The following is a 16,177-nucleotide window of genomic DNA, read 5'->3' on the forward strand; positions in this document are numbered from 1 at the left end:
ATTCTCCCAAGTCCAAACACCAGCTTCACGAATTGCGACGCGTTTACCTGAGGCATCGTATCCGAGTCCTCAACACGGCGGTGGAGATATCTGTAGCACGGCAATGCGCGACGCGCTTCTGGCCTTCCGGATGCAGCCGTACTACCTTCCGGACTGGTTGCCTTTGCAGCCTTCCATGGGCGCCGCCAAGATGATTGAGCGAACGCCAGGAGACCACCACCTACTCGCGATACTGTGCCGTTAACAGAGATAGGCAGCTTACTTCGCTTTGTGTATCGCCCTTGCGCTCTCGCACCAGTCGCGACGTATTTCGTCCGCGTCGTCTGCCCAATTCTGTTCGAAAACGTCGGTGATCATTTGGGCCAAGAGCTACGATGCGTGCTCGAGAAGAGAAATACGAACGCCTTCCGGATTGGGAACATAGACGACCCTTCTACACGAAGAAGCCCATATAAATGTGCATCGACCTCGGGAATGCCGATGTAGGTGTGCATTGTGGCTCCTTGATCGCCTCCGAGGACTCTGCACTCTAAGCCGGGAATCATGCGGGTTTTCTTCAGCGTTCTGGCCGTGTTCGTCACTAGCATACAAGCCGTGTCTTCTATCCTTGGCCTCGAGAATGCGAAAGCAATACCGGGCAGCTACATCGTCGTGCTGAAGAAGGGACTCTCGAGCACTGCAATTTCGTCGCATCTTAGCTGGGCGGATGGCATCCTGAACACGAGTGACGATGGCGCAACACCGAAAACTTTCGACGTGAATGGATTCAGGGGTTACACCATCCGGACAACGAAAAGCGTGGCTTCTATGCTAGCGGAGAGTGATCAGGTACGTTCTTCGCCAAACCCGAGCTCCAATAAGAAACGGATTAACCAAGCGGCTGACTACCCCAGATCGATTATATTGAGGCTGATCAGACGATCACAATTGCTGCTCCAGTTCCCTCAGAGCCGCAAAAGCTCTCAGCCCGCGACGTGCAGACCGGTGCACCATGGGGCTTAGGGCGCATCTCCCACAGGACGAAAGGTAGCACCGACTATGCCTTTAGCCCAAGTACCGGCACATACGTCTACGTCATCGATACGGGAGTGAGGATAACGCACCAGCTGTTTCAAGGACGGGCTTCACACGGGTTCAATGCGGTTGGGGGCTCGAATGATGACCTGAACGGGCACGGAACCCATGTTGCTGGTATCGCGTCCAGCCAGACATATGGGGTAGCGCGCTTCGCGAACATCATTTCGGTGAAGGCTCTGGATGATTCGGGTTCAACGTCAAGTATGCTCCGCTCCAATTACGTTGGTCACTTCCAATGCAGATCGCCGGCCAGTCTATCATACACTCGCTCCGCCTTATATACGAGCGATACCGCTAACTGCCTCTAGTTTCTGTGCTCATTTCGGGCATCAACTGGGCGGTCCAAGACATGCAGAGCAAAGGACGAGTGGGCCGTGCAACCGCCGTCCTAGCAGTCGGAGGCAGCTACAGCGCTACTCTCAATCAAGCCGTCGCAAGCGGATCCAACGCAGGCCTCTTCTTTGCCGTAGTAGCAGGAAATTCGAACACAGACGCAGGGGGCTATTCCCCAGCCTCCGAGCCTAAAGCTTGCACGGTCGGGGGCACGACGATGGACGATGCGAAGATGTCCACGTCGAATTACGGTCCTCTCAGTACGTGACCCTACGGATATAGTGCCACTGAAACGCTGTCGCTGACGACTATCTGTAGTTGATATTTTTGCCCCTGGGTGGCAGATCCCTTCGCTGTGGATCACAAGTGACACTAGCACAGCTGTCCTATCGGGAACCTCAATGGCAGCGGCGCATATTGCCGGCTTGGGAGCTTACTTCCTGGCGCTTGAAGGTCCTCGAGGGGCTGTGGAGCTGTGCGAGAGGCTGAGAGAGGTTGCGACCTCGAATGCGCTTTCGGGCGTTCCAACGGGGACCGCGAATCTGCTGGCGTATAATCTCAGCGGGCTCTGAGAGCAGTGCCATATGAGTCTCTGTTGCTTCCGAAGACTGCTTTGCTGGAGTTCCGGACAAGTTTACTGAATACGTCCCGTTCACAGCGCGGATATCGCTACGTCATCGTCGGCCACTCTTTTCTCGTAGCGCTCCTCTTAGTTTTATTTTTGCCCGCAACAGCCCTGGCAATTTTTAGAACCATCACTTTTAACCGGTACTTCCTACTGCGCAAATCCAATCTCATGGGGAACCGACGTTCCTTCGGCAAGGCATGTTTCCGAGCACTACGAGCGTCAATTTGGCGCTAGTCAGGGGTCTGAACTTCAAGCTCGTCATTGACATCTCTCATTGGCCGATAAGCGAGCACCGTTCACCTCCGCATCGAGTAACGTCGGCCTTGTATCCCGTGTGTTCGGATGGTTCGTTATCCGTGGATTTTGTTTCGAAACATAGTTTCTTTTTTGGGGAGCCCACAGGACGGCAGATTCCGCTATGGTTTCCCCTTTCGTGCACGACGTCTTGGTTTGGGGATAGTGGTGTTGGGGAATCGAGGTGGTCGGCGTCTTCTTTGTCTTCTAGGCTTTTCTTGTGGCCACTTCGAGCGGATAGTACGGCCTTGGAGAGATGAAGACGAGGCTGATCGGACGGATGAGTATGTCTCCGTGAGTGCATAGCCTCACGACGATGAGGAGTCGGAGTTGCGTCCGAGGATGATGATGTTCTGGAAATGACGATGGATTCCATCGCGAGGGCAAAGGATATAAAGAGACACGATATGGGAGCCGTGGTGGAAGTGCTCATCGTTATAGTTATCATATCAGATCTTGACTAGATTGATCTCACTGTACCTAGTCGCTACTTCCACTTCACCATGAAGCTCCTCGCTGCTTCATCCCTCCTCCTGGCAACATGTCTCTCCCATCCAACGCGTCGCACGGAGATGGCTGAGTCCATGCCTAACATCACGGATGTAGATATCTTGCAGTACGCTCTAACGCTTGAGCATCTTGGTAAGCTAACGCTGCAACCCTCCTTCCCCCTCTTTCATGACGAGGCTAATGTGGCATGGGCAGAGGACAAGTTCTACCGCGAAGGCCTCGCCAACTTCACCTTGGAACACTTCAAGAAAGCCGGCTACGACGACACTTTCTACAACAACCTGAAGGAGGTCTCCTACGACGAGACGACGCACGTTTCTTTCCTCACCCAGGCACTCATAGGTACGCCCCCACGTTCCCACTACCACCACACCCCCTTACACATCATACCACCCCCCAACCAACCACTCTACTAACCCCACCCCCTCCCAGCCGCCAACGCAACCCCCGTCCAAGAATGCACCTACGCCTTCAGCGTCCCCTCAGTCCCCGCCTTCCTCGCCACCGCCTCCATCCTCGAGGGCGTCGGCGTATCCGCCTACCTCGGCGCCGCCGCCTCCATAATGCAGAAAGCGTACCTCACGGCCGCAGGCTCCATCCTGACCGTCGAATCGCGCCACTCGGCCTACCTGCGCGCCGCCGGGACCCGCCAGGCCCCCTTCCCGCAGGCCTTCGACGCCCCGCTCACGCTCGACCAGGTCTACACGCTGGCCGCGCCGTTCATCGTCGCGTGCCCCGCTGCCAACGGCATGCTGCCCGTCAAGGCGTTTCCGGTGCTGAGTCTTGCTCCGGAGTGCGGCGGCGTGCGGTCGAATGGGACGATTGCGCTTGTGGCGAGGGAGGCTGTTGTGGGCGCCGGGCCGTGGTTTGCGGCGTGGATTGGTGTCGAGGGGCCGACGTTTGTGCCGGCGACGCTGGAGGGGGAGGGCAGGTTCGTGACTGTGGTGCCGCCGGGGTTCCATGGGCAGAGCTATGTGGTTGTCTCGAAGCAGGAGGGGTGTGTGACGGATGATTGCGTTGTTGCTGGGCCGGCGGTTGTGGAGGTTGTGGGGGCGAATGGTATGGCGGTGTAGGCGGTTGCGCGGCTTGGGGAGCGGATTGTTGGGTCTGAGGGCGTGGAGGGGGGAGGACGTAAATTGACATCTGGAATGCGTAGTTTGCTTTAATGACGCTGGAGTGGAGCGGATTACTGTGCCTATCTGGGTGTCCTACGGTGTGCCGACCTCTTTTTTTCCGTCCAACCGAGGAAGCATCTTTCTTTTCGCGGTGATGTGGCGAGATGTTCGTCGTGATACGTCTATGTATGTATCGCATCTGTCGTCGCCCATCAAATGCCAGGCTTTAGAAGAGATCCATCCCAGTGCATTTTCGTGAAACAGCTCACGCATAGAACACACGCTATCCAAGCAACCCCCCAGTGAAATTTTCCACAAGACAGCGCGAGCAGTGCAGGACAGTAGACAAGTCTCCACACCGCTCACATGACCACAAAACCCTTCCTTCCACCAGAGACAAAGTTCCCCACCCCCTCCACTCCTCCCCTGCTCCCCTCTCCTCTCCAACCCCTCATCCTCCAACCCGCTCAACCCGCCCTCCTCCACTCACACTCCTCCGCCTTACCTCCGCCTCCACCCACCTCTCCAAATCCCGCATCGCCGCCTCTCTACCCGCGCACTCTTCCGACTCCCTCAGCGGACGTCCCTCGCCGCCCCGCACGGACAAGCCCGCAACCCACGGATCACGGTCATCGTAACCAGCGCGCGAGCGACGCTGGACGCGCTTCGTTTTGACGACGAAGGCGCGGTGTTGCGGAAAGACGGTCCGGGCTTTGTCTGTTTGTCGGGGTGTGAGCAGGGTAGTGGAGTATGGGCGGGGAAAGGAAGGGAACGGATAAGAGTGGATGGGATGGGATGGGATGAGGTTTACCTTTGATGTTGGCGATGATACGCTCGTAGTCTGGCTCGGCGACCATGTTGTAGAGCGTTGTACTGAGGGCGTAGAGGAAGATGCCGCTGGCTAGTATGACTTTCCAGGAGAGGGTGTCGCTGGGTGGCATTCCTGCGTGGTGCGCTGAGGGTTCCGGCGGCGTGTGCTTGGATGGGGTGAGAATGCGAGGATTCTGGCTGGAGAGAGGTGAGAGCTTTATAGTCTGTACATGGTGATGTTTGCGTAGGGTGGGAAAGGACTGCTTGAACTAATGTTTCTATTTGCGTAAAGGCCGGTTTGTGTTTAGCTGTTTGGTTTGCGGTCGAGAGACTGTACTTTCGCCTTCTAGACTTCTCTTCGACACTCTCTGCGGGTAAACTCACAAACGCAAAGGCGGGTTTGGGATCTTGGGGAATGGAGTCATACTCGCTGATCATGTGCAGTACGTCTGGCGGTCCTTCAGAATTAAATACGTCAAATGCCTTTTCGGACAGCGTGTCGTATAAGTACCCTGGAGGTTATTCCCCTTGAATGCCAACAATAACCAGATATGACATGGATCCATAATGCTCACCAGTCTCATCCCCAGAGCCAGGCTAGATGTCCCATTAATCATCCCAGGTAATCGCCTTCTTGATGAGGAACTCCTCCATACCCTCCGCAGCATTGAACCTTCCCCAGCCCGAATTCTTCACTCCGCCCATCGGCAGCGTGGACTCATCGTGTATCGTCATGCTGTTAATATGCACAGCTCCAACTTCCAACCTCTTCGCGATAGCGAAGCCCCGCCTCAGATCCTTGGTAAATACAGCAGCGTTCAGGCCATACTGGGTCGAATTGGCGAAGTTCACCGCTTCGTCATCGGTCTCGAAAGAAGACACTGATACCAAGGGACCGAAGGCTTCCTCGTGGTAGAGCTCGGAGTCTTTGTTGACGTTACCAAGGATTGTGGGGACGAAGCCGGCGCCTGGAACATCCGTCTGCGTGGCACTGCCTGTAATGATTTGAGCTCCCTGGGAAGTTGCTTCCGAAGTCAGTTTCGCAAGCCTGGCTTTAGACGCGGATGAGACGACGTTCGGGAGCGGGTCGGAGCTCTTGGCGGCTTCGGTGAGCCGCTGCTTCATGATCTCCAGCAGCTTCGGCGCGACTGAGCTATGGACAACGATACGGTCGGTGCCCATGCATATCTGGCCTGCCTGTGCAGTGTTAGCCTGGGAACAGATTCGACAAAGGATTGACCGTTCGAGAATGCTGACTGATCTATAGAAGTTGGACCGCAATGCCACGACCCGAGGCGAGGGACTTCACGTACATTCAAAAAAGCCCCAGCTATGCACTCCCCGGCGGCCTTCTCCAAGTCTGCATCCTCTAACACAATAGCACTGTTCTTGCCTCCAAGCTCCATCAAGATAGGCTTTAAGTTGTCGCCGCACACGCGGGCTACCTTTCGTCCAGTAGCAGCGCTCCCAGTGAAGTTGACTTTCCGAACAGCCGGATGATCGATCATAGTATTTACGATGAGCGCAGCGTCTTGTGGTTTACACCCAATAACGTTGAATATCCCGTCAGGCAGACCAGCTTCTTTGAATGCTTTTCCGATGGCCCAATAGCAACGCGGAGTAAGTTCCGAAGACTTGAGGACGGTGGTATTCCCAGTCGCGATAGCGGTCGCAGCTGATCGAATGCCGAAGACATACGGTGCATTCCTACAAAGCATTAGCTAGCCGGATGGACTCCAGAAGGTTAACCGCACCATGCCACGATACCCAAACAGACACCGTATGGCTCTTTCCAAACCATAGCACTCTGCCCCTCCTTTTCAACCACGGGAACACTACCACAGATACTGGAAATGCGACTTGCGATATCCCTACACATAGCGACTGCGAGCGGCACAACGAAGAATTGTGCGGTACCCATGTCAGTGCCCATTTCTGTTACCATGTACGAGGCATATTCCTCGACTCTGGATTCCAGAATGTCCGCAGCCTTGAGCAGGACCGCCGTGCGCATGCTTGGCTTCGTCTTTGACCAAGATGGGAACGCAGCTTGCGCGGTCTCAACGGCTTTGACGGCATCTTCGCGGGTTGCGGAGACGGCTTTCCAACATGGCTGGCCGCTCGCTGGAGAGATAACATCGAACGTCGAGGACTTGGTAATCTCCTCGCCGTTGATGAGGAGCGGGACGACAACTTCCTTGTCTGCCATGTTCTTTCCACAATTCTCGATTCGGATTGAGCGTATGATCCGATGGGGCCGACGAGGGGTTTTATGCCTGGTTGCTGTGCCGCTGCATTAACAACCGCTGCCGCATGCCTAAGTGAGATTATCGGTTATATGCGGCCAAGAGACGGCTGAACTAGCGGGAAAGTGTTTGCAGCGATTAGTAGAGTTCCATGCGCGATTATGCAATAGCACGGCGAAAGATGGTACCCTTTAGCTCATACGCTCATCGTCGGGAAAGTTTTCCATGTAACTCTCAAGGACATCCACTAAATCCTCTCGTGGCGCCTTGACAGGTCTCGAGCTAGCCTTGACGTTATCTTGCTTCTTCTTCGCACCCACGGCCCGCCTATGCGCGCGGCTTTTGATATGGAGGTTCCAGTCATTCTCCGTTACCGCAACTGTGCCGCAAGCCTCGCAGACCCTCTTCTGCCATAGGTCTGGTCGCTGCGCAAGGTCGTAATCTCTCTTAGGAGTTAACATCTCGCGCGCAGTCCGCGACAGCTCCGCCGCATCCGGTAGTGGTTGACCGAGGAGGAATCGATTGGTGATGTCGTTTGCTGGCTGTATGACTTGAGATTCCCATTTCGACAAATCAGTCCCATCAAGCAGGAAGATGTTGTTGCCATGACCAACGTTGATGAGAGCATTGAGAAGCTTGATCTGTATCCAACGGACTTGACGTTTCGCGTATTGCCTCGTGCCTGCCTGTGTCTTTTCGATGGCGGCTGTCTTCGTATTTGCGAGATCCAACCTTGAAGCCGAACGTCCAGTAAGTGCAGTTTGATAATCCAGAAACTCCTTGTACCCTATGGAGACCCAGATGCCGCGGCTCTGATCCACAGTCTGGCCTGTTTGGGCTTCGCAGGATGTGCGGAAATTAGTGAGCGTTTCGACTTCAGCCAGCAAGCCTCTGTCCAGCATCTTATCGACGCGAGAATCGAGTCGCGGATACAAGACTTCCTTTGACGCATGAACCCAAAGAACCAGTGTTGGAGACCGCAGGCCTGCGTCGTTGGTGCGTTCGCCCTTAGGATCACTGTTAGGGGCGGAAGGTGATAACTCTCGCTTGAGCCGCTGCTCATCGTATATCTGCGAGGCTGGTTTCCCAGTCTTGAGATATATCTCAAGCGAGCGCTGGATCTTGCGTCTCTCGTTAGGATGCCACCGGTCGGCCATAACTGGATCCACCTCTTTCAGCTTTTCCAGGATGACTCCGGTGGGCTCGTCAAGGATGGGGAATTGACGGCGGCCGTCTTCGTTTGTACTGGGGAGTGCTTCGTCCGGAAGAGTATCCTTAAAGAGCAATGACTGAGTGTAGTAGTGAGTGCCGCCGACCAAGATGGGGAGCTTTCCTCGACTTCGGATCTCGTCAATCTGCGGGCTATTAGCCATGGCGCTCCCGACGATTTCAGAACACATACCACTCCTAATGCCTTGTTCACGAATCTGCCTACTGTCCAAGTCCCTTCTTCTAGACCGATACAGCCTAGCAAATGATGCGGGATCCCCTTCATTTCATCCTGGGTGATCTTGTTGGTGATAATAGGCAGTCCTTGATACAACTGCATCGCATCGCCATTGAGAATCTCGCCATTGAATCTGCGGGCTATCTCAACGGCCAGCTAGCTGGCGTGATTAGTCGGTGTTTAAAAATATTCGGTTCGCTCTTGAGGTACCTACATCGGACTTTCCCGTCCCAGTCGTGCCAACGATGGCCACCAGCGGTTTGACTGGTGCGGCGGCCATTCTGAGCGCGCCGAAGTGTCTGACGATGCGCAGCATACATCCGTTGGCGTTGTAAGGCGATTCGTGCTGGAAGTGCCGCGAAAAATCTCGTGAGGGCGCCTTCCTCTTCCGGACTAGCCTCCTCTACGCCCGTCACCTCTGACAGTGAGTCCCACCACCACTCCACTGTATAAAAATGTAGCCCTCACGCTTCGGATCACAGCAGCCAACTTGTTTAGGAACCATGTCGGAGCAGAGCGTGAAGGAGCTTGCGCCGTCAATTGACGTCAAGGACCTCAGCTACGCCTTCCCGGATGGCTCCACCGGGCTCCGAGAGGTCTTCCTCAACCTGCCTCCGGGCAGCAGGACCTTGCTCATAGGAGGTCAGCTCTCGGAAACCCATATATATGGCTGCAGATACTGATATGCAATAGCAAACGGCGCCGGCAAGACGACGCTCCTCCGCCTTCTCTCTGGCAAGCGCATGGCACCCGCAGGCACCGTCGCCATCGCCGGCGTCGACCCCTTCAAGTTCGGACTAGAAGGCGTCACATACCTCGGTCTCGAATGGGTGCTGAATCCCATTGTACGCACCGACATCGACGTCCCTACGCTTCTCTCCTCCGTCGGCGGCGATTACTATTCCGAGCGCCGTGACGAGCTCGTGCGGATACTAGACATCGACCTTTCGTGGAGGATGCACTCCGTCTCGGATGGCGAGAGGAGGAGGGTGCAGCTGGCCATGGGGCTGCTGAGGCCCTGGACAATACTGCTGCTGGACGAGATTACGGTTGATCTAGATCTGCTCTCGCGGTCCAATTTCCTCGCCTTCTTGAAGCGGGAGACGGAGACGCGAGCCTGCACCATCGTCTATGCTACGCATATTCTGGATAATCTGGCAACATGGCCCACGCATCTCGTGCACATGGCGCTGGGCAAGGTGAAGAAGTGGGGCAGCATGGAGGAGCTGAACGTGACGCCCGAGCTGGACACAAGAGTCATCTCAGGCAACAGCCAGCTGGGCGAACTTGTCCTCCGCTGGCTGCAGGAAGATTTGGACGAGAGAGGCCCGAGGAATGGCAACAGCTCCGAAGGAAAGACATACGAGAATTTAGAAGGCAAAGGTGGGTATGGCGCGGAGAAGCGCGATTAAGCCGAGCCGATTCGATTCGATGACCTGCTTCAACAATGCAGTGTCCAGCGTGGTGAGCATTGGGCGTTTTGGTTAAAACTCAACGACAATACCCCGTTTCGTACTTCAACATGGGTAAGCATGAACATGGTCATTGTATCGGCGTTCTCAACGACAGCTGCGTGACCGCTCAACACACGCCATAGTAGAAGTCACAGAATTATGTAGGCTGGCGGATGGGGAATCTTTTCCGGCATTCACACGCCTCCTTTTCCATTTGCCTTTTAGTCTCGTTATCTCTACCCGAGTCATGCAGCTTTCACCTGATGTCATGCGCCTTTTCTCCCAACGCCTCTCCCGCGGACCTATCGCAAGCAAACTAATATACCTTAGCAACGGGCACTTTCCTCCTCTAAAAGCATGGCGACAATTTCTTTGACCGTCCGCAACTCCGGCTTCGAAGTGGCTCCCGCCGGCATGTTCATCAACGCTTGGGTGCTGCTGGTGTGCCTCGGGTTTTTGCTACTTCTCGCGGCGGCCATTGCACACATATGCCGGGATCCGCTCCTCGATCCCATCGTCGCCCACATCAAAGGTACGCTTGTTACCTCTCCGGCCGCAATATTCGTCCGCCTAGCTAACCGTCTCTTCACGAAGCGCAAGCACAGATTCTCCATCCCGACATGAAAGATTTCAGGCTCAACCTCAAGCGCGTGCGACGAACATCACCGTTCAAGTCGTCCGATTCCACGGTCGTTCGCCTCGTCAAAGCCATCATTGCCGAGCGTAAACCGAAAGAGAATGGGTACATCCGCTGGGTCGCAGTTTTGTCAGGCGACAGACCGCTCTCTCGCTATGAGCCGGGCAAGCCATGGGGCCTACAGGTGGTCAGGGAGTCGAGGGTGTGCGATTCGAAGTTTGAGGCGCTTACAGCTTTGGAATATTTGCTGGAAGGGGATTTGATGGTTGCGGGGTTGTAGGTGGATGTGAAGAAGCTAGGCTGAGTGGGTGATGTATACACGAATGACGAAGGTCTAAAGAAGCGGATTTCGGGAGGAGAACCACGAAAGCGCACGATGACGCATGGGACCTGAATCAGTATAGGCATGCGCACAAAGACCATTGTACCGTACAATGCCCTCCCACAAAGGTGTGTCTTGCCCCGTGTTCTTTGTCCGAGCTTGGTCTCATACTTCTTGCCCATTCAGCAGACAAGACACTTCTGCAAGACATCCGCCACTCAACGCTTCATATCCATCTACCCGTGTCTTACGCTTGTTGAGTCATTCTCTCGTTTCTTTCTAGATATAAACCTTCGCTTCCGATCCGTCCTCCAGCCAGAGAACACTCGAATCATGCCTCTGATGACTAGCTCCCCGTGGGCTTCACTGCTGGCCGGCACCGCAATCTTCATCGCACTAGCTGCAGTCGTCCGCTCCAATACCCAAGAACCAGGACCAAATCCCCAAGAATACGAATGGCAACCGCCTCCACTAGCTCAGCAAGAGAACGACGACCCTCTCATCGACGCACTACGGAGTAATCAACCTCTCCCCCTCTTCCTTCATCGCTAACGCATGTCACAGAAAAGGCCTCAGGGGTCTATACGTCCCTCCCGCTCAAGTTCATCAGCGTGGCAACCAAGCGAGTCCGCAGCGGCAGTCGCCGGTCCGCGGACGATCCTTGGACCGCGGCCGTCTTCCACACGGGCTGGGAAGCTAGGAAGATGCTTGAGTCGCCGCTATATGAGACCCGAGAACAAGCCCTGCGAGCGCTTTCCTCGATGTTGGCGAATACGAAGCTGGGAGAGTATGAATGGACGGAGTGCCCTGCCATCGGCATCTCCAGTGAGAGCAGCGAGGCTGCTTTGGTGCAAGAGATCAAGCGTGAGTCCCCCTAAGTTCCTTCTCCTTCTTCTTCATACTTACAAACTTCCGTTGCCTAGGGCTCGCGTGTATAGTGCACCGTCACCACACCCCTTCGCACTTCTCGGTTGCGCTTAAGCGCCTGCAACATGGTCGAAGGAAGGACGCTTCCGACTCTTGGGCCGCGGGATTGTGGGCAGGCCGTCATGAGGGGTTTGTGGAGGAGTTCATGTTGGCTGGGCAGTTGGGGCAGTTTAATGGTCAGACGAGGGTGGAGGCGCTGACGAGGTTGAAGGGGAAGCTTGAGGGGCAGCGTTGCTGAGTGTGAGATTGGGGGTGAGGTGCGTAAGGGCTTGGGCAATTGGATATACTTAGGTAGCATTCTCAGAATAGTCCAGGGCGCAATGGCGCTAGTCCGTACCCGGTTTAGCATATATTCTAAGCGAGTGTCGCCGCCCTAGGATGCCACTGGATTCCCACACACCTCAGTGACACTCTTCCCGGGCAACACCCTTGTTTGAGCTCATATCTGGAACCGATCTGAAAAAAATATTTGGGATGTATTCCTTACATTGTTTCACGGCGTCTATGCAGCAGACGCTGGCCCTAGGAGATCTGGCAAATCTACGTCCATCATCGCGGTCAATTAGGGCGCCACCGCCTGCAGGCTGATGCCTAGCCTCTTCAGCCGCGTATAAAAGGCGTCGGCATCGCCCTCGATTGTCGTCTTCCTAGACACCTTTCCAAAGTCGCATCGAATCTCTTTTTCTAGCTTCTCTGTCTTTGCTGTCGGGATGGGGCCGCCTACGCTCATCTCTCGAAGGCCTCTTCAGAAGGCTGCTCAAGACCGGTCCGGAAGCGACAAAATAGTGGCTTCGGAGGACGAGGAGCGACATTCCCCACAGCAGCCACCATCGACCAGATCTTCCTTAGGCTTGGACCTAGAGTCCTCTGTGCACACGCTATCATTATTCGAGGACCATCGGCGACAACAAGAAGGAACTGCAATCTACTCGAAGATGCCAATACAGAGCTCCGTCTACTCGTTTACGCCGTTGAAGGAAAATGAAATTCGTGTCCTTGTTCTGTCCCCATCGGAGGATGCTCAAGCTCCACTACAGGGAAGACTGGAGATACAGGATCTGGAGCCAAGAGACGATGGTGCGATTCGGGAGGCTAGTTCAAAAGCGTATGAGGCGATTTCATATACCTGCAAAGAACCAGCCTATGTCTCCTCCCCCTTTATCTCTCTTTCCGGTTCGAAAATCGAATTACCGCCGAACTTGATATGCGCGCTTAAGCAGTTTCGGCTCCATAATGAAGAGCGGCGTCTGTGGGTGGATGCAGCATGCATCTACATGCAAAATATCGGCGAACGTTGCCACCAAATTCCAAACATGCCACGGATATTTCGGCAAGCCAGCGGAGTATTGGTTTGGCTAGGCTCTGGGAAGCTCAACGACGGCGACGTCGCGCTCCAGTTTCTCCAAGACGTTGTTGAAGCGACTGATACAGATGAATATTTGCGTGGAAACAATTCCTCAACAAGGTGGGGAGCCGTTGCGGCTTTGCTACTACGGCCATATTTCACTCGCATTTGGGTACGTAGGTTGAAGCTTGTCTTCGCTTTCAGCTGCGAAAGGCCCTGGAGGCCTCCAGCAAGTAAAGACCCGCGCTAGAGCGTTAACTCTCCTCTCCCACTCTAAGACATGTGCTGAGTGTACCGCCACCTTCGCAGATCGTCCAAGAAATCGCTCTGGCGCGACGAGCCTCCATGTGCATCGGCGCCAAGTCACTGGACTGGAAGATATTTGAGGCTGCCATCGCCATCTTCGACCAGCGAAATCAGATCTATCGTAATCATCCTCCTAGTGAAGTTGAAATTGAAGGGGCTAGCCGTTTAATCGGGGTCGTTCGCGGATGCTTCACCCGAGATTCATCGGGCGAGATCAAGAAACCTCTTCTTTCGCTGGAAGAGCTAGTTTATCAAACTTCACAGTGTCAGGCCACGGATGCGCGTGATAAGATATTCGCCCTTCTAGCAATTGCATGCGACATCCACCTGGAGAAACCCGAAATCCTACCCGACTATACAAAGTCCGTCAAACAGGTGTATACGGAATTCTTCCAATTCTGCATACAACAGTCAGGTTCCTTGGATGTGATATTCAGACCATGGAATCGAAAGGGCCCATTTCCGATCTGGCTCGATCCCACGAGCGAATTTGCATCAAGCTTGGTGCAACCGCCAGGGCAGAAACAGCATTATTCCGCTCACTGGTTCCTGGGCCATGGAAATCATGCAAACCAACTGAAGTGGTCTGTGAGTCTATCCACAGGCATGCTGCAAGTCAAGGGCTCCACGCTCTCCAAGATTGACCTGCTGTCCGAGCCCAACCTCACGGAGGGCGTGCCACAGTCGTGGTTCCACTCCGTGGCGATGATAGAACTGTTCGAAATGCTTCTGGCACACTATTCCGGAAGTCAGGACCATGTCCGACTAGTGCTCAAGGAGTTGGTCCCTGTGGCGCAGCGCAACAATGTGGATGTCCTTGAGATGATGGGACAAGACAGATCGCTTGGACGCGTTCGAAACTGGATTAGTGACCTAGTGAAGGGGCGACGATTGATGCGGACTATCAAGGGCAACCTCCTTGGACTTGCTCCTGCTGGCACTAAACAAGGCGACAGTAAGCACTTCCCCATCTTGGTTCCAGCGCATTCGGAAATTGACCTTACGTTGTTTTCCAGTTCTCGCCATGTTCCCAAGCTGCAGTGTCCCAGTTGTTCTTCGAGGCTTTGGCACAAAATGGTGGTCATTTCATACCTCTCCGACTTACAGGTTAGTTGGGACTTGTTATGTCGATGAGTTAATGGACAGCGAGACCGCGGGCCCAACGGTGATGCCGATAACACCCCTTCCTTATACCTTCAACATCGTACCTTCAAGATCGGGACATGGCATCGGCGCGACCACCGACGACTCATATATTCCGTCCACACTCTCTGCGAGATCACTCCCGCCCTCGGTAAGCCCTAGGAGCTCCCTAGAAACCATGATCCCGACTCCGGAGGACAGTGAACGACCGGCGATATCCACTCAAGCTGAGCCTTCCGAGCTTCTTGATGTAAATCTAAAAGGTTTCCGGCTTCATTGGACTTGCGTGAGTTGGTCTATTTTTCACCTACTTCGAATACCTGACGGTCGTTCGTATCTAACAGTATAAACAGAAATGCGGCCATAAAGGATTCGATTACTATATCGAATACAGACGTGGCTCAGTGAGGGAACTAGCCCAGCAGTTGGAACTGAGAGGATTTTTAATCTCCATGGTGCCTTGGAACGCCTTTCATCCTGACCGTGATCTGCTCAAGTCCATTCCCCTGCGATTCCGGGTAATCTTTGACAACCTTTGGAGACGCGTATTAGCCAACGCAGGCAGTCATCCCGTCACACAGCAGGAGCTGCCAGCAGAACTCCCCGGCGAAGTGTTAGATCGACAACCCAACCTAGAAAGTCCTACCCCCTCGCGGAGTTCGCTATATTTGGGAAGTGCAAAAGTTAGCAATCATCGCACTCCTCTGGCCTCTAGTCTTGCCGGGAACACTGCTGGCGGGGAATCAGCACTTACAGCAAACGCTGCGCAGTCTAAAGCTACTAGTTCGGGAAAAACAGGAACTTCGGGTGGTTTGAGAGCTTCAGTAACTACCCCAGGCCAGTCCGGACGATCTTCACAACCTACTCCGACCCCACCTGGGCAGCCCACGGCGACGGGGGCTACCCGAATGAACGTGACGGACGACTACATCCTCCTTTGCTTCCGTATCAAGAAGTACCTGATGCAGCGCCACGATCTCGGTGTTATCCAAATTCAGCGGGATAGACAGCTCTTCGAAGCATTTCGGGATAGGTATAACGCCAGGTTCAGCTGGATGTACCGGCAGTTCAGCTTATATACGGTGCAGAAAATGCACTTTATTAAGGTACATACCATCATCCTCATCTGATCCCTTCTTCGCTTCAGCTGAGAAACCCTCGTCAGTTCACCCTCCGTCCGCGACAAGAAGTCGACGGTATCGAAGTCGGCATGCCGCCCGTCACAGAATACCACTACGATTTCGACCCGCGGCCTCCCGGTAGGATCCCCGCAATCGGCAGCGACTTTCTCATGCACAGATTCCACAATCCCGAAGAGTGCCTCCAAGATGTGCTATGCTTGAATCAGATCCCGAAGAGAACGAACGAACGACCTACACCAGGACTTGCTCCGGATCTTCATACGGGCTGGGGCATGCACCTGGAAGAAGGTCTGGATGCGGAGCGAATCTTCTGCCTACTCTTGCTAGGCTTTGTTTCGAGTACACTGTTTGGCGTGCTGTGGGCCGTACTCAAGAAAAGTATACAGGACGGATTTTCGGTCGCCGCATTCATCGCGACGTCCGAAGCCCTGGCGGTTGCGA

At 54.5% G+C, this 16,177-nt stretch overlaps 9 protein-coding genes across 9 annotated transcripts; 6 read left to right on the forward strand and 3 right to left on the reverse strand.

Annotated features, from left to right (window-relative positions):
- The first annotated feature begins 297 nt into the window (after positions 1-297).
- On the forward strand, positions 298-2,146 carry BU26DRAFT_279006 (subtilisin-like protein). The gene is made up of 4 exons (XM_033821487.1): positions 298-828; positions 894-1,278; positions 1,386-1,670; positions 1,729-2,146. The coding sequence occupies exons 1-4, from the start codon at positions 544-546 to the stop codon at positions 1,980-1,982; spliced, it is 1,209 nt and encodes a 402-aa protein (XP_033686246.1). The 5' UTR covers positions 298-543; the 3' UTR covers positions 1,983-2,146.
- Positions 2,147-2,916: 770 nt separating this feature from the next.
- BU26DRAFT_424511 (uncharacterized protein) lies at positions 2,917-3,915 on the forward strand (the record flags this gene model as incomplete). Its single annotated transcript, XM_033823571.1, has 3 exons — positions 2,917-2,974; positions 3,038-3,184; positions 3,275-3,915. The coding sequence occupies 3 exons, from the start codon at positions 2,917-2,919 to the stop codon at positions 3,913-3,915; spliced, it is 846 nt and encodes a 281-aa protein (XP_033686247.1).
- Positions 3,916-4,408: 493 nt separating this feature from the next.
- Positions 4,409-4,898, reverse strand: BU26DRAFT_603703 (uncharacterized protein; the record flags this gene model as incomplete). Its single annotated transcript, XM_033835451.1, has 2 exons — positions 4,409-4,674; positions 4,769-4,898. The coding sequence occupies 2 exons, from the start codon at positions 4,896-4,898 to the stop codon at positions 4,409-4,411; spliced, it is 396 nt and encodes a 131-aa protein (XP_033686248.1).
- A 392-nt stretch (positions 4,899-5,290) lies between these two features.
- On the reverse strand, positions 5,291-7,090 carry BU26DRAFT_279115 (aldehyde dehydrogenase). The gene is made up of 3 exons (XM_033821489.1): positions 6,522-7,090; positions 6,081-6,474; positions 5,291-5,964 (listed from the first exon to the last, which is right to left on the reverse strand). The coding sequence occupies exons 1-3, from the start codon at positions 6,974-6,976 to the stop codon at positions 5,377-5,379; spliced, it is 1,437 nt and encodes a 478-aa protein (XP_033686249.1). The 5' UTR covers positions 6,977-7,090; the 3' UTR covers positions 5,291-5,376.
- A 114-nt stretch (positions 7,091-7,204) lies between these two features.
- On the reverse strand, positions 7,205-8,740 carry BU26DRAFT_424126 (tRNA isopentenyltransferase; the record flags this gene model as incomplete). The annotated part of the gene is made up of 3 exons (XM_033823549.1): positions 7,205-8,368; positions 8,416-8,616; positions 8,675-8,740. 3 exons carry the CDS (start codon positions 8,738-8,740, stop codon positions 7,205-7,207), a joined length of 1,431 nt encoding a protein of 476 aa, XP_033686250.1.
- Positions 8,741-8,923: 183 nt separating this feature from the next.
- Positions 8,924-9,986, forward strand: BU26DRAFT_517955 (P-loop containing nucleoside triphosphate hydrolase protein). The gene is made up of 2 exons (XM_033828707.1): positions 8,924-9,102; positions 9,154-9,986. The coding sequence occupies exons 1-2, from the start codon at positions 8,964-8,966 to the stop codon at positions 9,870-9,872; spliced, it is 858 nt and encodes a 285-aa protein (XP_033686251.1). The 5' UTR covers positions 8,924-8,963; the 3' UTR covers positions 9,873-9,986.
- Positions 9,987-10,271: 285 nt separating this feature from the next.
- BU26DRAFT_563190 (uncharacterized protein) lies at positions 10,272-10,831 on the forward strand (the record flags this gene model as incomplete). Its single annotated transcript, XM_033833125.1, has 2 exons — positions 10,272-10,446; positions 10,509-10,831. 2 exons carry the CDS (start codon positions 10,272-10,274, stop codon positions 10,829-10,831), a joined length of 498 nt encoding a protein of 165 aa, XP_033686252.1.
- A 40-nt stretch (positions 10,832-10,871) lies between these two features.
- Positions 10,872-12,196, forward strand: BU26DRAFT_454471 (uncharacterized protein). Its single transcript, XM_033824862.1, has 3 exons — positions 10,872-11,390; positions 11,438-11,737; positions 11,797-12,196. The coding sequence occupies exons 1-3, from the start codon at positions 10,958-10,960 to the stop codon at positions 12,036-12,038; spliced, it is 975 nt and encodes a 324-aa protein (XP_033686253.1). The 5' UTR covers positions 10,872-10,957; the 3' UTR covers positions 12,039-12,196.
- A 78-nt stretch (positions 12,197-12,274) lies between these two features.
- BU26DRAFT_279339 (uncharacterized protein) lies at positions 12,275-15,436 on the forward strand. Its single transcript, XM_033821491.1, has 4 exons — positions 12,275-13,317; positions 13,455-14,406; positions 14,468-14,558; positions 14,948-15,436. Exons 1-4 carry the CDS (start codon positions 12,511-12,513, stop codon positions 15,000-15,002), a joined length of 1,905 nt encoding a protein of 634 aa, XP_033686254.1. The 5' UTR covers positions 12,275-12,510; the 3' UTR covers positions 15,003-15,436.
- Positions 15,437-16,177: the final 741 nt, after the last annotated feature.

The sequence above is a fragment of the Trematosphaeria pertusa genome (assembly GCF_010094035.1).
Source record: "Trematosphaeria pertusa strain CBS 122368 unplaced genomic scaffold BU26scaffold_5, whole genome shotgun sequence".
NCBI lineage: Eukaryota > Fungi > Ascomycota > Dothideomycetes > Pleosporales > Trematosphaeriaceae > Trematosphaeria > Trematosphaeria pertusa.

Bases quoted from the DNA above. Each gene is read 5' to 3' on its own strand.
- BU26DRAFT_279006 (XM_033821487.1), top strand. From the start codon at position 544: ATGCGGGTTTTCTTCAGCGTTCTGGCCGTGTTCGTCACTAGCATACAA. The intron at 1,279-1,385 runs GTATGCTCCGCT...AACTGCCTCTAG, and splicing joins TGATTCGGGTTCAACGTCAA to TTTCTGTGCTCATTTCGGGC. The intron at 1,671-1,728 runs GTACGTGACCCT...GACTATCTGTAG, and splicing joins GTCGAATTACGGTCCTCTCA to TTGATATTTTTGCCCCTGGG.
- BU26DRAFT_279115 (XM_033821489.1), bottom strand. From the start codon at position 6,976: ATGGCAGACAAGGAAGTTGTCGTCCCGCTCCTCATCAACGGCGAGGAG. The intron at 6,475-6,521 runs GTGCGGTTAACC...AATGCTTTGTAG, and splicing joins TGTTTGGGTATCGTGGCATG to GAATGCACCGTATGTCTTCG. The intron at 5,965-6,080 runs GTACGTGAAGTC...AACACTGCACAG, and splicing joins TAGCTGGGGCTTTTTTGAAT to GCAGGCCAGATATGCATGGG.
- BU26DRAFT_517955 (XM_033828707.1), top strand. From the start codon at position 8,964: ATGTCGGAGCAGAGCGTGAAGGAGCTTGCGCCGTCAATTGACGTCAAG. The intron at 9,103-9,153 runs GTCAGCTCTCGG...GATATGCAATAG, and splicing joins CAGGACCTTGCTCATAGGAG to CAAACGGCGCCGGCAAGACG.
- BU26DRAFT_454471 (XM_033824862.1), top strand. From the start codon at position 10,958: ATGCGCACAAAGACCATTGTACCGTACAATGCCCTCCCACAAAGGTGT. The intron at 11,391-11,437 runs GTAATCAACCTC...CGCATGTCACAG, and splicing joins TCTCATCGACGCACTACGGA to AAAAGGCCTCAGGGGTCTAT. The intron at 11,738-11,796 runs GTGAGTCCCCCT...TCCGTTGCCTAG, and splicing joins TTTGGTGCAAGAGATCAAGC to GGCTCGCGTGTATAGTGCAC.
- BU26DRAFT_279339 (XM_033821491.1), top strand. From the start codon at position 12,511: ATGGGGCCGCCTACGCTCATCTCTCGAAGGCCTCTTCAGAAGGCTGCT. The intron at 14,407-14,467 runs GTAAGCACTTCC...GTTGTTTTCCAG, and splicing joins TGGCACTAAACAAGGCGACA to TTCTCGCCATGTTCCCAAGC. The intron at 14,559-14,947 runs GTTAGTTGGGAC...CAGTATAAACAG, and splicing joins CATACCTCTCCGACTTACAG to AAATGCGGCCATAAAGGATT.